General features: G+C 40.6%; 1 protein-coding gene across 5 annotated transcripts in view; it reads right to left on the bottom strand.

Annotated features, from left to right (window-relative positions):
* IFT80 (intraflagellar transport 80) overlaps positions 1-21,462 on the bottom strand; it is a 204,193-nt gene that overhangs the window by 56,282 nt on the left and 126,449 nt on the right. For all 5 annotated transcript variants that reach the window (XM_073626109.1, XM_073626112.1, XM_073626110.1 and 2 more), the window contains 3 exons: positions 20,406-20,524; positions 13,177-13,251; positions 6,127-6,290 (listed from right to left, as the gene is read on the bottom strand). In XM_073626109.1, the coding sequence (XP_073482210.1) occupies positions 6,127-6,290; positions 13,177-13,251; positions 20,406-20,524 (358 nt within the window). The remainder of the gene's footprint in view (positions 1-6,126; positions 6,291-13,176; positions 13,252-20,405; positions 20,525-21,462) is intronic.

Raw genomic sequence — 21,462 nt, forward strand, 5'->3', positions numbered from 1 at the left:
TTGCAGAATAAACTGTACTCAAGCAATACAGCCTGGTGTAGGACCTGTCCTGACTGACTGTACAGTGAAGTAGTGCCACACTGATCATTCTGCTCTCTCCTTATGTCAGGAAGTACCCAGTGTTAAGACACAAAGCACAGTGTAATGCAGCAAAAACCCTAGAGTGCTGCCCACCTTTTTACAGCTGTATGTATGAATGTCTTTGGATTGTTTTAAACAATCGTTATTTAAATCATTTAAATGCACTTAAAGCCAAGCATAAAAATGTAAGATAGATACCTTACTGTCCTTAGAATTGATTGATGCATCCATTCTCTTTTTTTTTGGATTCTCTTTTCATTAATTTTAACTAGCGATACTGGCAGTAAAATAATTCCTGTGCCGGCGTGACAAGCCCCCATTCACACCGGGTACGACTTCAAAGTGGTGTGACTTGGTCCGTACAGCATGTAACATAATTCTTTTTCCTTCTAGCACAATTGTAGGCAATTAAAAAAAGGGCCTGGTATGCCACGCCAAAAAAATAAAATAAAATAAAAAAATGGCGTGGGGTCCCCCTCCAAAATCCATACCAGACACTTATCAGTGCATGTAGCATGGTAGGACAGGAAAGGAGTCTCCTGAACCATACCAGGCCACATGCCCTCAACATGTGGGGGGGGGGGTGTTTTGGGGTGGGGGAGATCCCCCTAAAGCACCTTGTCCCCACATTGATGAGGACAAAGGCCTCTTCCCAACAACCCTGGTGGTTGTGGGGGTGCGACCCATCAGAATCTGGAAGCCCTCTTTAACAAGGGGGCCCCCAGATCCCCCCCCCCCATGTGAATTAGTAAATACACACCAACAGTTTTTGACAAGTCCTTTGTTAAAAAAACAATAATAAAAAGTAAATTTCCCCCGAAGTAGATCCAATGTCAATCACGATGAACGCCGGCACGAGAAAAAAAAAAAAAAAAAGAAGAGCTCTGCACCCGATGAAGGCTCCCGCCATCTGACAGTTCTTAACCGACTAAAGGGGGGGGCACCCAATGACATTGCCGAGTAACCCCAACCCCTTGTGACATTGTTTACCGGGCACATGCCGGGTCGATTACATCACAAAGGAGTGGTTGATCCACTTCAGGGGACATTTATTTATTTAATAAAGGACTAGTCAAAAACTGTTGCGTTTTTATTTACTTTTTGCTTTTTTGGTGAATGAGTAGCGGTATTATGTACCCCTACTCATTTTCATAGGGGGAGGAGCAGGATCTGGGTTTTCCTTTGTTAAAGGGGGTTTTCCCGATTCTGGTAAGTCACCCCCCGCAACCCCCCCCCCCCCCCCGCAGTGGGCCAGGGTTGTGGGGAAGAGTGCCTTGTCATTAACATTCTCATTTTTTTAATTTGACGGCAAATCTGTTTACGTTCAACTGTCAGCTCAAAGTCAAGCTGATATGGACACAGGCACAACTTCAGTGTGATTTACATTACAGTCTATGAGAGATAATTCGCACTGAAGTCAGGAAAAAGTAATACATGAACTACTTTTCTAAATGCACAACTTCAAGTTGCAGCTATTAAGACAGAGCCATAGAAATACATTAGGTGTGACTTCAGGTGCGATTTGGAAATCACACGTCACACCTGAAGTCGCACTGGTGTGACCGGGGGCTTTCTGTATTATACTTAACGTATTTATGGAGCAACAGAGCTGTCACCTTAGGATGATAACAGATAACAGAAGACCTACCCCTCTCCTTTTTACACCCTATTGTTTAAATGACTAAAAGATTTACAGTAATGATCACGCAATTAGGCGGATAATAATATTGAGCTGTGCTTTGAATATTTGGGGCAAATACTTGCAGATAACTTTAAGTGAACTTGGAAGGCTGACAGAAAAGTTTTGCAGGAGTTTTGCCATTGCGGAGTTGCTTTTAGAATCTGTCCACACTGGGCTGTAAAAAAAAGCTTTTTTTTGGCAGAAAAAAACGCTCATATAGAGCGTTTTTGTACATGCATTTAGGCACGTTTAGAGTTTTTTTTCAGCCAGAAAACTCCTCTCAAAAATGCAATCCAGGAGGTTTTTTTTTTTTTTTTTTTTAAAGCTGAGCTTAAAATATGTCCCTGGACATATGGGATAACATTGAGCTGCTTCTACAGACAGAAAAAAATGCTAAATTCCCATTGAAGCAAAGTTTTTTAAGCCCAATGTACATGGACCCTTAAAGTAGCAGAGTCATTATAAACAACATGATCCAATATTTACAGTATATGCCTAGTTAGCCACCAGACTTGGAACAAACATGGGGGTACCTAAAGCATTTGTTACCGCAAAATTTCATATTCCTGATATGTGCCTGCTGTACCATTTACTTCATTTTACTACCATTTACTCCTGTTCTCTATGTATTGCTTCCTTTGTGTGAAATCCCTGGTGTTCCTGACAATCCCTCTGCTTTCCTATTAATAACTAGCCACACTAAGCAGGGGAACGCACTGTGGCCAGTTCTCTAGCTATGCTGGGAACTCAGCCTGCTTTTCTCCAATGATCAGACTTGTCCTGACACCCCCCCCCCCCCCCCACTGCACAGCCTGTCACAGGGAAGCTTAGTGTGCTGCTGCTTCTCCTCCCCCCCCAGCTCTAATGCACCTGAAAAAAAAAAAAAAACGAAAGGGAAAAAAAAGTATATATTTATTTATTTTTTTTTTTAATATCTATACTCAAATGTTCTGCCTTTCATTTCTATTTTAACCACTTACGGACCGTCCGCCGTCATTATATGGTGGTACTTCGAAGTGGAATATCGTTGTTATGGCAGCAGCTGGCTGCCATAATAACCCCGGTATCCACTACTTCAGTGGGCGGTCTGCTTTCTAATAAAAGTGGTCTCTGTGACGGATTCACTGCAAAATCACTTTTATCGGTGGTGGGTGAGGGCCCCGTTTCCCGCCGCTTACCGGAGCCGCCGGCAGCGGCAGAGGCGATCGTGTCCTCTGCCGTGTTAGGCATGGAGCTGAATGAGGGGAAGATGGCCCCCACTTGGCTCCATACAATTGCAAGGTGGAAGCAACGTCAAAACGTCACTTCCGCCCATAGCTCTTAAAGGGACATGTTTTTTTTTTTTTTTTTTTCAAACGACTTTTTATTTTTTTTTTTTTAATTGCATTTTAGTGTAAATATGGGATCTGAGGTCTTTTTGACCCCAAATCTCATATTTAGGAGGTCCTGACATGCTTTTTTTCTATTACAAGGGATCTTTACATTCCTTGTAATAGGAATAAAAGTGACACAATTTTTTTTTGTAAAAGAACAGTGTAAAAATAAAAAGTAGAGTAAATAATAAAAAAAATATATATACTTTAATGCGCCCCCATCCCGCCGAGCTTGCGTGCAGAAGCAAACGCATGCATGAGTAGCGCCCGCATATGAAAACGGTGTTCAAACCACACATGTGAGGTATAAAAATAATTGTGCCTGCGCTGAAAAATGTACTAAAATAACGTGCATATATAATAAATTAATCCACTATAAATGAGCTGTGAAATCATATATGTATACCATAAAAGTGCAAAATTAAGCCTCAAAGTGCATATAACATTGTGCAAAAATCAATATAACCCATTGAAAGTGCACCATGCATAAATAAAAACAGCAACAAGTGCACAGGTAACCTGTGTATTGCAAGTGTCCAGCTCAATCCACGGGTTAAAACCCAAAAAAATGTATGCAAACAGTGTCCATAAGAAAAAAGTTCCTCCGAGATCTTCTAAAAAGGTGCTCAAATCACAGCAAACAATACGTGCTCTCCCGTGACACCCCACATGTGCTTGCGCTCACCTCTACTCGTGTGACCCAGTATTTAAACTGTGTCAAACACGCAGTGGGGCCAATCCTGGGCTCCCTCAGGATGGAATAATAAGAATACAATCCTCACAGGTGCAGTCAGTATCCACATGTATAGGAGAGAAGTAAGAACTCCATAGTGTAATAAAGCAGGGATATTTTATTAAACCAAAAGAGAATCCTCCAGGAGGGTACTCACATTCAGTGGGTGCTTCAGTGCACCAAACTTAACAAGCGTATAAAACAAGCTGCGATCCAGATGGCGTGCGGTGTGGTGTGTAATGTCTCCTCCACTGCTGACAGCTCCGTCCTACCCCTCCCCGACGCGTATTCGGCACAGGGATCACGTGCCGAATACGCGTCGGGGAGGGGTAGGACGGAGCTGTCAGCAGTGGAGGAGACATTACACACCACACCGCACGCCATCTGGATCGCAGCTTGTTTTATACGCTTGTTAAGTTTGGTGCACTGAAGCACCCACTGAATGTGAGTACCCTCCTGGAGGATTCTCTTTTGGTTTAATAAAATATCCCTGCTTTATTACACTATGGAGTTCTTACTTCTCTCCTATACATGTGGATACTGACTGCACCTGTGAGGATTGTATTCTTATTATTCCATCCTGAGGGAGCCCAGGATTGGCCCCACTGCGTGTTTGACACAGTTTAAATACTGGGTCACACGAGTAGAGGTGAGCGCAAGCACATGTGGGGTGTCACGGGAGAGCACGTATTGTTTGCTGTGATTTGAGCACCTTTTTAGAAGATCTCGGAGGAACTTTTTTCTTATGGACACTGTTTGCATACATTTTTTTGGGTTTTAACCCGTGGATTGAGCTGGACACTTGCAATACACAGGTTACCTGTGCACTTGTTGCTGTTTTTATTTATGCATGGTGCACTTTCAATGGGTTATATTGATTTTTGCACAATGTTATATGCACTTTGAGGCTTAATTTTGCACTTTTATGGTATACATATATGATTTCACAGCTCATTTATAGTGGATTAATTTATTATATATGCACGTTATTTTAGTACATTTTTCAGCGCAGGCACAATTATTTTTATGCTTTATATTACACGATATGAAACGTGGTTGAGTGTTTGCTGCTAATTAATTAATGATTGTCACCCCTTAGAGGCATTGATCCATTTGTGGCTCGCAGGAAATTCCCATTTTTTGTTTTGCACACATGTGAGGTATCGCCACGATAGTTAGAACGAGAGCAATAATTCTAGCCTTACACCTTCTCTAACTCAAAACATGCAACCTGTAGAATTTTTTAAACATTGCATCTTTTTGACCACAAATCTCATATTTAAGAGGTCCTGTCATGCTTTTTTTCTAGGGGATGTTTACATTCCTTGTAATAGGAATAAAAGTGACACTTTTTTTTGTAAAAGAACAGTGTAAAAATAAAAAGTAAAATAAATAAAAATATATATATACTTTTTAATGCGCCCCCGTCCCGCCGAGCTCGCGTGCAGAAGCGAATGCATACATGAGTAGCTCCCGCATATGAAAACGGTGTTCAAACCACACATGTGAGGTATAGCCACGATCGGTAGAACGAGAGCAATAATTCTAGCCCTACACCTCCTCTGTAACTCAAAACATGCAACCTGTAGAAGTTTTTAAACGTCGCATTTGGAGATTTTTTAAGGATAAAAGTTTGTCGCCATTCCACGAGCCGGCGCAATTTTGAAGCATGACATGTTGGGTATCAATTTACTCGGCGTAACATCTTTCACAGTATAAAAAAAATTTGGCTAACTTTACTGTTGTCTTATTTTTTTAATTCAAAAAGTGTACTTTTTCCAAAAAATGTGCGCTTGTAAGACAGCTACGCAAATACGGTGTGACAGAAAGTTTTGCTACGACCGCCATTTTATTCTCTAGGGTGTTAGAAAAAAATATATATAATATTTGGGAGTTCTAAGTAATTTTCTAGCAAAAAAAAAATGATTTTAACTTGTAAATAACAAGTCTGAAAAATAGGCCAGGTCTTAAAGTGGTTAAACTGAATAGGTTGTTTTACAAGGTGATCGTTTATTATCACTTTAAGTCTGAACTCCCATTCTGCTTGTCTATTTCGGGTCACAACCTCACCAGGTAGATGTGTAGTTGATAGCTCCTAAGCCTGCAAGCCTAAAACCAATCATCAATGGCAGCCATCATAATTCTATCATCACATGTTCACATTAAATTCCAGATTAGATTCTTCTCATTGAGGTATTTCTATGTAGCAACAGATCCAGATGTGAGTATTGTGCAGTAAAAAAACTAATAAAACTTACACTTTTCATCTGTTTTATCCTTTATGGCAATTGTATCATTGCTCAAAGACACAGTCTGTTCATTGAGAATATCTGTCCTAATTGCAGGAATCTTTGGGGTGGAGATGAGGCGGCCTTCATAGGAGTATAAATACAGACTACCACCATCCACTAGAAGGAAATGCCTGCAAGAAATCAAGGAAGGAAGTGACCAAAAAGCAGGTACACAGTCAACAAACTGTACTTATTCAAAGCACCCTTTAGCAAATAGAGCTGTGGTCTTACACTGACAATCTACTGGCTCAATGATGTATTGCCAGCTGCAAATTTTAGCTACTTTCCAGGTTGTCACAAGTGAAGTCTGTTCGTATGCTTGCATTTATGCTGAGTTGTGATCAGCTCAATTTTTTTACAGTAGGTAGACAGCTGGATTAGATTAACTTTAAAATGTGATAGGCCTGTAGAAGTCTTTTTTTTTTTTTTTAACACCGTACTTTGCAGCCTTTAACAAGGCATTTAATCCAGCCCTCTAATGCACTCTAGAGCAGGGAAGAGGAATGTAGAAAGGAATGCTTTTCATTTGTTCCTAAACACAGAGCATATGGCTTATTGGAAAGGGGTGCCATAACAGAGCTTCTCATTCAAATTAGCCATGTGCATGGAAAATTATTTGACACTTCCTAGGCTTATTTCACCACCTTATTGCCAAAAGATGGCTAAACTTCCTAAGGCATTTAATAATGAAGTAAAAGGTTTTGGGGAAATTTGTGCAACACCACGTTAATTAGTATGGGTGTCTTGTCTCTCGTGGAATTATGCAAAGCCACTCAAGTTCCTATTTACAATAAACGGCGATAGGGTCTTTTGTGCAGAATTTATTGTTCATGAGTGCAATGCCCACTCTCGGGATGTACTGAAAAGAGTAGTCTAAAAACACCAAATACCAATTAGCATTTATTTTGACACGTTTTATTTGTGGTTGATCTATCTTGTGATTTAGCATTAAAACAGCTCTATTAGGAACAGATTACCTGAGCCTGAGGGTGGCACATTGTGTAATACAATAGTGGTCAACTTGTTTGGTATAAGGGGCCTCAAGTGCAGCCCCTGATATCATCAAAAGGCCACATATAATATTTAGTTTATGGAATGCTACAAAAAATCAGTCAGTCAGAGAGTTGAGATACTACAGTAGATAATCAGAGACAGGAGACAGTCTAATGCCCTGTACACATGGTCGGACATTGATCGGACATTCCGACAACAAAATCCTAGGATTTTTTCCGACGGATGTTGGCTCAAACTTGTTTTGCGTACACACTGTCGCACAAAGTTGTCGGAATTTCCGATCGCCAAGAACACGGTGACGTCAACCACGTACGACAAGACTAGAAAAGGCCATTTCAGAACCAAGCGCGGCACCCTTTGGGCTCCTTTTGCTAATCTCGTGTTAGTAAAAGTTTGGTGAGAGACGATTCGCACTTTTTCAGACTCGTGGCTTTCAGATCGTTTTCTGCGGTTCAGTTTGTGCTTGTGGGTTTGTATCTGCTCTTCAGTGCGTGCAAGCAAGCTATGCGTGACTTGGATTAGTCATTGTGTTCTTGTTCATTCGTTGCTGTTTTTCAGGTCGCTCTTCACAGGCCTTGCTGTTCTTCAGTGCGTTCTGTTTCTTCGTTCTGAGCAGCCGACCGTTTTCTAGCCATGTTGCGTATACGTACTCCTCGTAGAGTTCGTGCTGTGTGGGGGCTTGGTGTTGGGGTCCTGACCTTGACACAAGTCCAGTCCATGAACAGGGTGGGGAGGAGTTCATGGACCAAGAATTGGTTGCTTCAGCGTGACCAGTTCTGTCATATGCCTTTGCTCCCTGAGATCCGTGAGAATAATCCTGATGATTTCAGGAACTTTCTCAGGATGACGGACCCCATATTTCACCGTTTGTTGGCTTCGCTAACCCCCTATATCAGCAGGCAGGATACCTGCATGAGGCAAGCCATCACTCCGGAGCAGAGCTCGTCGCTACCCTGCGGTACTTGGCGACAGGGAGAAGCCTGCAGGACTTGAAGTTCTCGACAGGCATCTCCCCCCCAGGCTCTGGGGATCATTATCCCAGAGACCTGTTCTGCCATCATACAGGTCCTGCAGAAGGAGTATATGAAGGTAAGATTTTTATCCTTTTAATATCACATTTTATTGTATTTAATGTTTGCTAATATATTGTATTTCTTTCCTCATTCCCTAATTACCATGATTGTAATATGCTGTGAATGTCCCCTTTGTCCTCATGCATGCTGGAATTTTTTTTTTTTTTTTTTTTTTTAGTCCTTCATACATATTTTCCTTCACTTACCTCCTCAGCATGCTCTCCTGGCCCTATATTCACCTCATATAGTCACTTAACAATGTATTTGATCAGCTCCATAGTAGTGCTTTACCCCAAACAACCCCTAAAATGTTTAGAAATTTGATTTGTGCTTTAAATTCAGGCAGAGTGCCAGAAGCTTTTTTTTGTAGTGTCCCCAAATCATTTTTATTAACCCTCCCTCCCCCCAACTGCTAAGTCAGCTGATCCCAATTCTCTATCTATCCTCAATCATCTATCTGCTGACTTTGCCAAACCCATACACACTATACCCACCTCTTTTGTGGTCATATTTATGGATGAATTCCCCAAAGCATGTAGTGCAAGGGCCTGCCTGTATACTTTCAAATGGTACTGTTTAAAGTTTTTGTATTCTATTATTATCTTGATAGGTAATAGCAGAATGTCCAAATGTGCTCAAATGTGTACAATGTGTATTTATATCTTTGTATTATGACACTTCTTACCTGTCCAGTGGTCTGCCAATAGTGTAACTAAGGAGGGGCTGTTCCAAGTAATACCCATTATTGAGGCATTCATCTCTCAATGAAGTGGAGAGGGTTGACTGTCCAAGATTCCAAGATTCCCCCACCCCCTATAATGTTAGAAATGGCCCATGGGGGGGGGGGGGGGGGGTATGATAGGTGTACCTTATACTTTGGTGTTGTAAAACTCCCCTTAATAAATGTTATCTGGATGTTGGCCAAGAATGTTTGTGTCTAATCTGCTTTCCATGTTTATGTGCAAAAATACTAATTTTTATTTTCCTCAACAGTTTCCTTCCACGCCACAGGAATGGCAGACTGTGGCCTCCCACTTTGCCCAGCGGTGGGACTTTCCTAACTGCGGAGGGGCAATTGATGGGAAACACGTCCACATCGTCCCACCCCCCAACTCGGGGTCGTACTATTATAATTACAAGGGGTTCAATAGTATTGTGATGTTGGCGGTGGTGTCAGCTAATTACGAGTTCCTGTATGTGGACGTGGGGAAGAATGGCCAGATGTCCGATGGTGGAGTCATCGCCCAGACGGAGTTTTACAGGCGTCTCCAGAATGGCAGCTTAGACTTGCCACCTCCAGAAGAGAATGTGGAAGGACTCCCATTCGTCTTCGTTGCGGATGAAGCATTTGCGCTGGGGGACCATCTTATGCGGCCATTCCCGATGAGGACCCTCACCCCAGAACAGAGGGTTTTTAATTACCGGCTGGCCAGAGCCAGAAGAGTGGTGGAGAACACATTTGGAATCATGGGCAGCCGCTTCCGCTTATTTCTTACACCCATCCATATGGCGGAGTATAAACTGAATCATATAATCCTGGCGTGCTGTGTTCTACATAACTTTTTACGGCAACATTCTGCCAACTATGCTGGCTCAGTTGGGCATGAGGCCGGAATTATGAATGAAACAACCCTGACGGTGCTTGAAAGTGGCCGACCTGGCTTGCCCTCCCTGAGTGCCCGTGATGTCCGGTTAAGATACCTTGAGTTCTTTGCGGGTAGGGGGGCCATCAATATGCCAGACAATTTGTTAAACCTTGATCCAATAAAAAAAAATTGCAAATCTTTGGTGACATTTACTGCTTGTGTTTGTTTTAGCTGACCCTGACTGAAATGTGGTGAGTCCAGAAAATGGCGTGATTGTGTAAACTTACAAAGCACTGTTGGGTGTTATTTACTAAAGGCAAAGACACTTTGCACTACAAGTGCACCTAAAACTGCACTGAAACTGCACTTGTAGTGCAAAGAGGATTTGCCCTTAGGAAATAACCCCCATTGTCACAGAAAACAGCAATTACATCACCACAAAAGCGTTGTAGCGTTGTAGCGTTCAGACAATAAATCAACACATTCTTGAGAAAGTCACGTGTCAGTGATGCAACGCGTGGGAGGAGCCTAGGACACAGTCTGCTGAATACATTGTATCAAGCAGCAGCAGCTTGCGTAGCAAGCCTTGTCCTTACAAGCCAGCTGAGATCTGTCTATCTGCTTATATGCATGCCTAAAACAAGTCAGGCACACGTGAGTGTATCACTGTGCTGTTTTGCCTGTGAACTTTTATTGTAACAATATTGCGCAATGTTTTCTCTTTTTGTTTATTTTACATAAAACCACTTGATACTGAGAAAATTACCATTCATTGTGGCTGTGGAAGAAATAGCTCAGAGGGTGAACAAATAAGTACTGCAGGAATCCAGATATCCCAGATTACTGAGGATTGAACTGTCGCCTGTTACTTATCCTATCTCATGAATTTAATCATCTATATTTAATCAGATTCTATTGGCACTATTTATCTATTTATACTCATCAACTGTATATATATTGCACCTTTATAAGCATATCATTTATTTATTTTTTATTATGGAGGATTCAACACTTATCACAGGGAATATATCTAATTTATTTATTTATTGGCACTAATTTGGATTGATTACTATTTGCAAACGCATTTTTAGTATATCTATACACAATTGTTGCTTAGTTTACTTTGGAGATATCGCACCACTTCCAGTGGATTTGTATAACTGGAGGAACACAGTTTTTAAATATTTGCGATTTTTTCATATATTTGCGATTTTATATATATGCAATTTTTTAGCGATTTGGTAGCAATTTTTTCACATTGGTTTTTTAGCACAAAAAATTATTTTCTCACATTGATTGAACTTTGTATCAGAGTGCATCAATCTATGTTATATGTTTTAATTCTTAGGGGATTCTGACCACTATATAATTGATAGCAGCTTGATATCATTGTCAATCTAACAATTTTTATTTAATTAATTGCACGTGCATTCACATACATTTGATTTACACTTATTTGATTGTATATGTCACGCTAGAACATTATTGCGCTTGGTGTTTTTGTTTATTTACTTTAACTAACACCCAATACCCACCTGAGTGAGTTGGCCCCTCCTCCTCCTCCTGCTGCCACAACTCCACCACCAGAGCCACAGCATGGAAGGAGGCGTGGAAGGAAGACCAGAGAGTGATGGCCCTGGGTTCAGTCTGGTCTGGCAAAAGATGCAGTCTCTTGTATGACCACAGCCTGGGGACACAGATGTCATCTGCTGCTTTCCGGATCTCTGGGACTTCTGGACCAGACTGCACTCCCTTTTAGATAAGGACTCCTCAGGTCACCAATTTTGCTTGAAAATAGTTGATGTGTGCCCTGGGGGTCCAAGGCTTCACCCATTTCTGCTGTTTCTCCAGCGTTGCCTCCCTCTTTGTTTAGTTGTGAGCCCTTAATAAATGATTTTTTTTTTCTATTCTCTCCTATGTGTGTTTTCATTCAAAAAGGACAGTTTGTTGGTGACGATTCAGGTACATTTCTAAAGTACAATGTGTATTTAACAAGAGACAACAACACCAAACAATCTCCTACAGATTAAAGATAACAACATATCAATGGTGTTGTGGTAACTTGACACACAAAACACACACAAAAATATTCTGGAGTAAAACTAAAAATACAAGAAAACAAAGATCAGCCTTGAAAAAAATACAAACCAAAAAAAAAAAAAATTCTGCCTTAAAACAAAAAAACAAAAACAAAATACAACACCAAAAAAATGTTGTCAGATGTGACAAATCAAAATATATTGAGGGAATCCCGATAAATAGTAAAGAAATAAGTTTGTAAGAAGTCTGTGTGAATATGAGCAGCAAAACTACTTCATTCTTCTCACATTCTAAAGAAGAAGAGAGTGCACTGTATTAAACCATTTTTAGCATTGCAGCTTGACGAAAGTGCTGTATCCATTGCAAACGCTAAGTTTACCAGACCGAGCTGTTCCGTCTCGGAATTTCTTCTGAGCATGCGTGGCACTTTGTGCGTCGGAACAGGTCACACACGGTCGGAATTGACACCATTGGATTTTGTTGTCAGAAAATGTTATAGCCTGCTCTCAAACTTTGTGTGTCGGAAAATCCGATGGAAAATGTCCGATGGAGCCCACACACGGTCGGAATTTCCAACAAAACGCTCCGATCGGATATTTTCCATCGGAAAATCCGACCGTGTGTACGGGGCATAAGTGTGGGTAGAAATTGGAGCATGTTGCAGGATATCGCCAGAAATAAGCACATGTTACAAGAGACTTCCTACTACAGCACCCTTACATGTCAGCCCCTTATAAATTATTGGAATCATATTTTTTATTCCTCAATTTTCAATTTTTTTTTACCACTTTTGGGATGTGTCTGACAGGTTACACCTCAAAGCCCCATAATTCTACTGACCAACAGTTTGTAGAGACAGGGGCACAAATCAGAGTCCCAAGCTGGCCATATTGAAGTATTCAAGCATTAAACTCAAGCATTTGCAGAGATACGTGCAAATTATCCTCTGCAGGTACTCCTTTCTGCTCCACCAATCTAGCGTTCATGGAGAAGTAAAGAATGAAAAGCAATTTGTGCTACAAAGGTTTTTAGATGTACTTTCTATATTAAATTTGTACCCATAAGATAGCAAATTCACAAAAATGTGTCAGGTAGAAGCTATAAGAAATTATACAACAGTCAATTAACCATAGGTTTCGTTAGATGCTATTTGTGGTATTCTTTGTGAATGAATTGCTATGTACATGCTTCAAAAAAATTTTTTTTTTATTTTTTATACAATTATTTAAACATATAAAATGACTATAGGATTCACTTAGAATTAGACAATGGAATTTAAAATGGTTACGAAAATTATTTCAAACCTTTCACACTGCAAAATCAAGCTGACACTTCCTTCTTTGAGGTCAAATATCAGTGGTGTATTCCAGTTCTTTGTGCTATGGAAGAAAAAAAAATCAATATATTGTATTGGTTGCTGACTAACAGATAGAATGACATGTTACATAAATGTTATCCTTTATTGTAAAGCTAGTAGTTTGTCACATTCAACTAGTCTTGTTCTGTAATGTTGAAGAAGTTTCCCCACTTACCAAGCAGCTTCTTCAATTCTAATAAGTATCAGAAACATACCCCAACATTTATTGCCACACAAGTAACTGTCATCTTAAAGTGTATCCACACCTAAAAACAAAATGTAGAACATTGCAGCTTACCAGTCCTTCGATAAGCTGTCTATATTTGTTTTCTTTATTCCAGCTTTTTGCATATATTTTCATTTGGTAATTCTGGGAATAGCACACTTTCAAGCACAGAGCAATTCTAGCCTGAAAAAATTAAAACTAATGCAGGATTGGTAAGCTGCAATATATAATTTATGTTAAAGCATACAGCAGTGTACTTTACAAATGTGCATTGCACTTCTAGTGATGGAGGAGACACTAATAACAGCCAGGTTCTCTCTCATAGGCTCCAGAAACAGGAAAATTCAGAGGGTTGGTGAGGGCACCAATGCCCAAGAAGATAACTAGCAGGAAAAATGCCTGGTCCCTTGGGCAGAATATGAGCTTGGCTCATAAAGGAAACTGTGACTTTGATCCACTACAATGTGGAATCTCTTAGGAAGAAGTGTTTGGGATCAAGTCTGAGGAGTAAGGTAATTCATGCATAAAGCACTTAAAAAATAAAATGTCATTTTTACCCGGGGCTGGGCTTTAATACATTTATACCCTGAGCTGTTTTATACACCCGATCACCTGTTAAGGTTCTGTCTTTAACATAGCTGCAACATAGATACAATTACAACTCATAAGGATAGGATGTAATTCAGACATAATCTGAAGATTGCTGAATAATAAAAAAGTGCATGATTAGACAATCTTTTTAGAGGACTAAAAAAAACAAAAAAAAAAAACAAAGCGTACCCTCCAGTGCAGGAGCCACTATACACGGTCAAGTCAGGTCAGCAATCAGGTTTCCATAGATACAGTGGGGACGGAAAGTATTCAGACCCCCTTAAATTTTTCACTCTTTGTTATATTGCAGCCACTTGCTAAAATCATTTAAGTTAATTTTTTTCCTCATTAATGTACACACAGCACCCCATATTGACAGAAAAAAAACACAGAATTGTTGACATTTTTGCAGATTTATTAATAAAGAAAAACTGAAATACCACATGGTCCTAAGTATTCAGACCCTTTGCTCAGTATTTAGTAGAAGCACCCTTTTGAACTAATACAGCCATGAGTCTTTTTGGGAAAGATGCAACAAGTTTTTCACACCTGGATTTGGGGATCCTCTGCCATTCCCCTTTGCAGATCCTCTCCAGTTCTGTCAGGTTGGATGGTAAATATTGGTGGACAGCCATTTTACGTCTCTCCAGAGATGCTCAATTGGGTTTAAGTCAGGGCTTTGGCTGGGCCATTCAAGAACAGTCACGGAGTTTTTGTGAAGCCACTCCTTCGTTATTTTAGCTGTGTGCTTAGGGTCATTGTCTTGTTGGAAGGTAAACCTTTGGCCCAGTCTGAGGTCCTGAGCACTCTGGAGAAGGTTTTTGTCCAGGATATCCCTGTACTTGGCCGCATTCATCTTTCCCTCGATTGAAACCAGGTGTCCTGTTCCTGCAGCTGAAAAACACCCCACAGCATGATGCTGTCACCACAATGCTTCACTGTTGGGACTGTATTGGGCAGGTGATGAGCAGTGCCTGGTTTTCTCCACATATACCACTTAGAATTAAGGCCAAAAAGTTCTATCTTGATCTCATCAGACCAAAGAATCTTATTTCTCACCATCTTGGAGTCCTTCAGGTGTTTTTTTTAACAAACTCCATGTGGGCTTTCATGTGTCTTGCACTGAGGAGAGGCTTCCGTCGGGCCACTCTGCCATAAAGCCCCGACTGGTGGAGGGCTGCAGTGATGGTTGACTTTCTACAACTTTCTCCCATCTCCCAACTGCATCTCTGGAGCTCAGCCACAGTGATCTTTGGGTTCTTCTTTACCTCTCTCACCAAGGCTCTTCTCCCCCGATAACTCAGTTTGGCCGGACGGCCAGCTCTAGGAAGGGTTCTGGTCGTCCCAAATGTCTTACATTTAAGGATTATGAAGGCCACTGTGCTCTTAGGAATCTTAAGCGCAGCAGAAATTTTTTTGTAACCTTGGCCAGATCCGTGCCTTGCAACAATTCTGTCTCTGAGCTCTTCAGGCAGTTCCTTTGACCTCATGATTCTCATTTGCTCTGACATGCATTGTGAGCTGTAAGGTCTTATATAGACAGGTGTGTGGCTTTCCTAATCAAGTCCAATCAGTATAATCAAACACAGCTGGACTCAAATGAAGGTGTAGAACCATCTCAAGGATGATCAGAAGAAATGGACAGCACCTGAGTTAAATATATGAGTATCACAGCAAAGGGTCTGAATACTTAGGACCATGTGGTATTTCAGTTTTTCTTTATTAATAAATCTGCAAACATGTCAACAATTCTGTGTTTTTATGTCAATATGGGGTGCTGTGTGTACATTAATGAGAAAAAAATTAACTTAAATGATTTTAGCAAATGGCTGCAATATAACAAAGAGTGAAAAATGTATGGGGGTCTGAATACTTTCCGTCCCCACTGTATATCCCTGTTAATATTTAATGTGACTGTGTGGCTTCATCCCAACTTAATCTCATCTTTTCACCTAACACATGGACACATGCTTCCACTCCCTCCGATGGTAACACCCTTGACCTTGTATTCTCCCATCTCTGCACTCCTGACAACCTCAGCAAAACACCCCCTTTCTTCTCTTTGATCAAACTCATCAGTTTCAGTGTCCTTGTCTTCAACCACCTATCCCTTCAAGCATAAAATTATTATGCATGGAAATCTTTGCCACTTTAACTCTTCAATTCTCTATTCTGTTATTAACCACCTCTATGACAAAATTTGACCCCGTCCTGTCCTAACCTGGCCACCTCTGATTAAAACAGTTCAATCTCAACCTCAATGGATGCATTTGTTCCTCTAAATACACAAAGAATTATGCCCCAACCATTACAACCTTGGCAAACTGACATCAGAAACTTCAAGAAGCTATGCTCTTGACAACTGTAGCATAAAACGAAATCCCTGCACGACTTCACCCTATACTAAATTTCCCTCCTAAAAAACAATTCCTGCGCTTCTCTACCTTTAACTCACTATTTTGTCCCCCACCACCTTCACCCACTGACTCACTTACTGCCCAAGAGATTGGCAATCACTTCAAAAACAAGATTGATGTAATTCGTGAGGATCTCCACTGTACAAATATCTACCCCACGTAAACCCTGTCTGAAAGCACATTCAATACTTTCATCTTTTGACCTGCCTACTGCTGAAGCGATTACTAAACTTTTCTCAGATTCCCTCTTAACCAATTGTCCTTTGGATCCTGTTTTCTCGCAACTGCTATGGTCACCTCCCGCTCTACTGGCACCGTCCCCTCACCTCTAAAGCATGCACAGATCACCCCCATACCTAAAAAGCCCTCACTTGACCCAACCAACCCAAGACCTAAAACCTAACTCCTTGCTCCCATTGATCTTCAAACCTTTACAATGCTTAGTCTACAACTGTCTAAGCTCCTCCCTTACTGAAAACAACCTTCTTGACCCTTTACGGTCTGGCTTTTGCTGCACTCCATAGAAATTGCCTTACTAAAACTCACTAATGATTTACTAGAAGCTAAAACCAACAGCCACTACTCTACACTCTTACAACTAGACCTTTCTGCGGTCTTTGATACCGCCAAGATTCTCCTCTTTCCTGGTTCTTCTATCAATCACATGCGCCTTCAATGTTACCTACAACTTTGTCTCCTCCGCTCCACTTTTTGTAGGGGTCCCCCAAGGCTCTGTTCTTGGACTGCTTCACTATCTATACATCCTCTCCTGGTCACTTAATAACCTCCCAAGGCTTCCAATACCATCTGTACGCAGATGACTCCCAAATCCATCTCTTTACACCTCACTCCTTCAGTCTCCTCTTGCATTACTAACTTATTAACTGACATATCAACATGAATGTAACAAAACTTTCTCAAACTAAATCTTTTTAAAACTGATATACAAAAATGGATTTGTTGCGCTAACTAGGAATAATAAATAACAGCTGCTAACACAATATTGTTTGGTGCAATAACAAAGAAATATGGGGTATAGGTGTAGCGCTAATTAAAAGAGAAAACATTTTTTTAAAATGCAAAAGTCCATATATTCAGTAATAGGGAAAATTCCAGATTTGATTGATCCTGAATCATTTCATGAGGACTCTTGGTTTAGATGAAAAAGGAGAGAACCCATCAGCAACACCCAAACACACTGACCCTTACCGTCAGTAAATGGGTTAAACAGCACAGCACTAGTAGATGGTATCCACGTTTCCTCACAAGCATAAAAAAACTCTCCTCGGTGCCTAAAAATTCTCACTCCACTGATCGACACAGAATTAGGTATATGCATATACAGGATGGTTTTAGCCATAGAAGTGCACCCCAAAGATATATCACAATAGTCATATATGCAAGGGAATAAGAAAAAAACAAGCTTGGGATTGTGCAGACATCCCAAGCAAGGACAGCTTTATTGATCATAAAATCTCAAATAGAAACTCACATGTAAAAAGTAAATGTTAGGCAGAAAAGGAAGGCGACCAATGCTTCCTACCAATGTGTCGATCAGTGGAGTGAGAATTTTTAGGCACCGAGGAGAGTTTTTATGCATGTGAGGAAACGTGGATACCATCTACTAGTGCTGTGCTGTTTAACGCATTTACTGACGGTAAGGGTCAGTGTGTTGGTGATGGGTTCTCTCCTTTTTCATCTAAACCAAGAGTCCTCATGAACTGATTCATGATCAATCAAATCTGGAATTTTCCCTATTATTGAATATATGGACTTTTGCATTAAAAAAAAAAAAAAATTCTCTTTTTAATAGTGCTACACCTATACCCCATACTTTTTAAAACTGAGCTTGTAATATTCCCCTGCCCCCCTTTTGCCCTTCTCTCTGACTTTTCCATAAGGATCAATAATGCAACTATTAGTCCCTCCCCTCATGCTAGGGTATTAGGTGTAATTCTAGGCCATGACCTGTCCTTTCAGCCCATATCGAATCACTGTCAAAAGCTTGTAAACTTCACCTCTGTAACGTCTCTAAAATTTGCCCCTTTTTAAATAATGAAACCACCAAATTACTCATTCACTCTCTTTCTTTAACTATTGCAATTCCCTTCTCTTAGGGCTACTTCTACAGAGGCTATTCCCCTTCAGTCTATCAGGAATGCTGCTGCCAGATTCATCTACCTTACCAACAGCTCAGTGTCACCCCTCTTTGCCAATCCCTCCACTGGCTTCTGATTGCCCAGCAAATTAAATTCAAAATACTAACAATAGTCTAAGCCATTCACAACTCTGCCCTAAGCTACAACACCAATCTTGTCTCAAAATATCACCCAACCCATCCTCTCTGCTCCTCCAAAGACCTCCTGCTCTGTAGCATTGTTTCCTCCTCCCATGCTTGTCTCCAGGACTTCTCCAGAGCTTCTCCCATTCTCTGGAACGCCCTACCTCAATCTGTCCAGATATCTCCTACTCTGGCCACCTTTAGGTGTTCCCTGAAAACGAATTTCTTTAGTTTATATGACTGTAATAATACTCTACAGTGGGAGCCATTGTTGTCACCCAGGCTGGACTTCAAACATGTTCATCTACATTAAAAGGGAGGTAGAGGGATTACTAGTTTACAGAGGGACAATAACATGGTTTGTGCTTTTGTTCGAGATCATTGGACGTGAAAATGACGGGACACTGCTTTTCCTGCAAGATTTACTGGTATGCTTTATATTTACTGAAAATGCCTGAAAGTCAGCCTACAAAAATAAAAATGAATACAGCCACCACATTCTAAGGCTACATTCACATGGCGACTTAGGCCGGTGTGCATTGCAGTGGCAGAAACCTTCTGATTTCTGCTGCTGCAAGTGGCTAGGTAAAGCCTCGGCTCCGTTCACTATGGTGAACGGTCGGCATAAGGCGCAGCTATTCGCAGCTGTCCGCACAGCACCACACCTCAAGTCGCTGTGTGGACAGCCGCAGATAGCTGTGGCCAGTGACGACCTGTCATTATAGTGAACGATATCAGTGGCTGCACCTAGCTGCTCACAGCAGCAGCATGAATCAAAAAATTCTTGCTGCTGCAATTCGCACTAGCCTAAATTGCCAGATGTAGCCTAAGGACTAGTAAGCTGCAATGTATTTATTTATTTTTTTCCATTTATTCTTGGGTTTAGAAATCAGTTCAATGAAGTACTGGAACATACAACACAGTGGTATACAATAAAAAAAACACAACCACTCATAATGGTAGAAAGACCTTAAAAATGTAGGAAAGCTACAAAACTGGTTTTGGCAATAACTTGAAATCCCTATTGTTATTTTGCTATCTAGAGAAAAAAAAAGGGAATATTGCTCAGAGAATCTGTAAATAAGCACAACTGTCAAAAACTGTTTTTCAGTAAAAAACAAAACAAAAACAAAATTCAACTTTTTATAAACATGCGATGTTAATAAATATTTTACATGAAAATTAGCATTTTGAATATATGTGGCTTATTTTGTACAGACCTCATAAAAAGTGTCATAAGAGATACTCATTTGACTATACCAGGCAGTACAGCCTTAAAAAAGTAACTTTTTTTGTTTTCTGCAGCTGTTCACAAATCTGGAATTCTCTTCTATCTAATAGGGGCCTAGATCATGAACTCACAACAATGGAGCTTGGGGCCAGCCTTTCACTTTGTAAGCTAGATGACCAGACTTAAAACAGAGAGCTACAAAAACAATTACTTGAAAGGTTTTTCTTGGCGTTAGTCCAGATGTTTTAATTCTTCTTCTTCTCTTAGAGGCAGAGTGGATTAGCAACAACAGTACCACCTGCTTCCTATGACAGTATTTCAACAAAGGATGCGAGTTTGGTATGGCATTGGCTTAAAAGACCTTTGTCCCACACATGATTGAAAAGCAATGAATCAGAGGAAACCGTTCATAGACAGACAACCTACTTACCTAAAAACATAACACTGGAGAGAAGTGGAAACCACTAGATGTCCATATTTCAGTGTTGCCTTAATAACTCTGTCACGGAACTCCAACAAATCTACAGCATCATTAATTACATTGCGAACCTAGAAACACAGAAATTCTATGTAGTCACAACCCGACTGGACAATTTCACAATAGTTTGTAATCGCTATACTTTGAACCGTGGAATGAAAAGACTGGATCAGCTTATAACTGGCTAAGCATACTTCATATAAGAAAAGTACTTTTTATACATAGGAATCTTCTTATACTTGGCATGTTCTGTTGCCCTGCCAATGTTAATTAGGGTTAAATAGATCTAAACCCAGTCGCTAATATATAATATAAAAACAAACATTTTTGACTTACTAGTAAAATCCAATTCTTGGAGTACAGTATAGGACACAGGATCTTTATTCTTTAGCCGTGAAACGTCCAAAAGCAGTATAACTGAGGGGCTGACAATACAGCATACAAAGGCCAACAGGCACATGTAACAAGGGGCCAAGAAGGGCTCAGAAAGCAGCTTGTAGCATCTTACACCCAAAACTGGCACCAGAGGAGGACTAAACTTCCACTTTGTGAAACTTAAACATGTGGACAAAAGACCAAGTGGCACCCTTGCAAATCTGAGAAACAGGTACCTAATGTTGTAGAATCCCATGAAGCACTAAAGCATCTGCTAGAGCAGGCATCACTAAATGGCAAACCGCGGTACAGATCTGGACCAAGTCACTGATCCATCTGGATCAAAAGTCATGCCATTTAGGAGCCGCTACTTTAATCCTGGCTTCGACCACTGCCATTCCCTAGGCAGAGCAGAGAGCGGGAGACAGGATAGCAATGAACATAGAGTTGGAGGCACAGCCGCAATGAATGGAGGACAGGAGCAGGAGCTGCATGAGTTAAAGTGTTATTAAACCCAGGACCCTGCATTCACTATATCTGGTCTCCCACAGTACACAGAACATAAAAATCATTTTTATAAATATAAACTGCTAAATACCTTTTCTCATCAGCAGTCTATAGCAGTCTTGTGACT

The sequence above is a fragment of the Aquarana catesbeiana genome, linkage group LG04, assembly GCF_042186555.1.
Source record: "Aquarana catesbeiana isolate 2022-GZ linkage group LG04, ASM4218655v1, whole genome shotgun sequence".
Classification (NCBI taxonomy): Eukaryota; Metazoa; Chordata; class Amphibia; order Anura; family Ranidae; genus Aquarana; species Aquarana catesbeiana.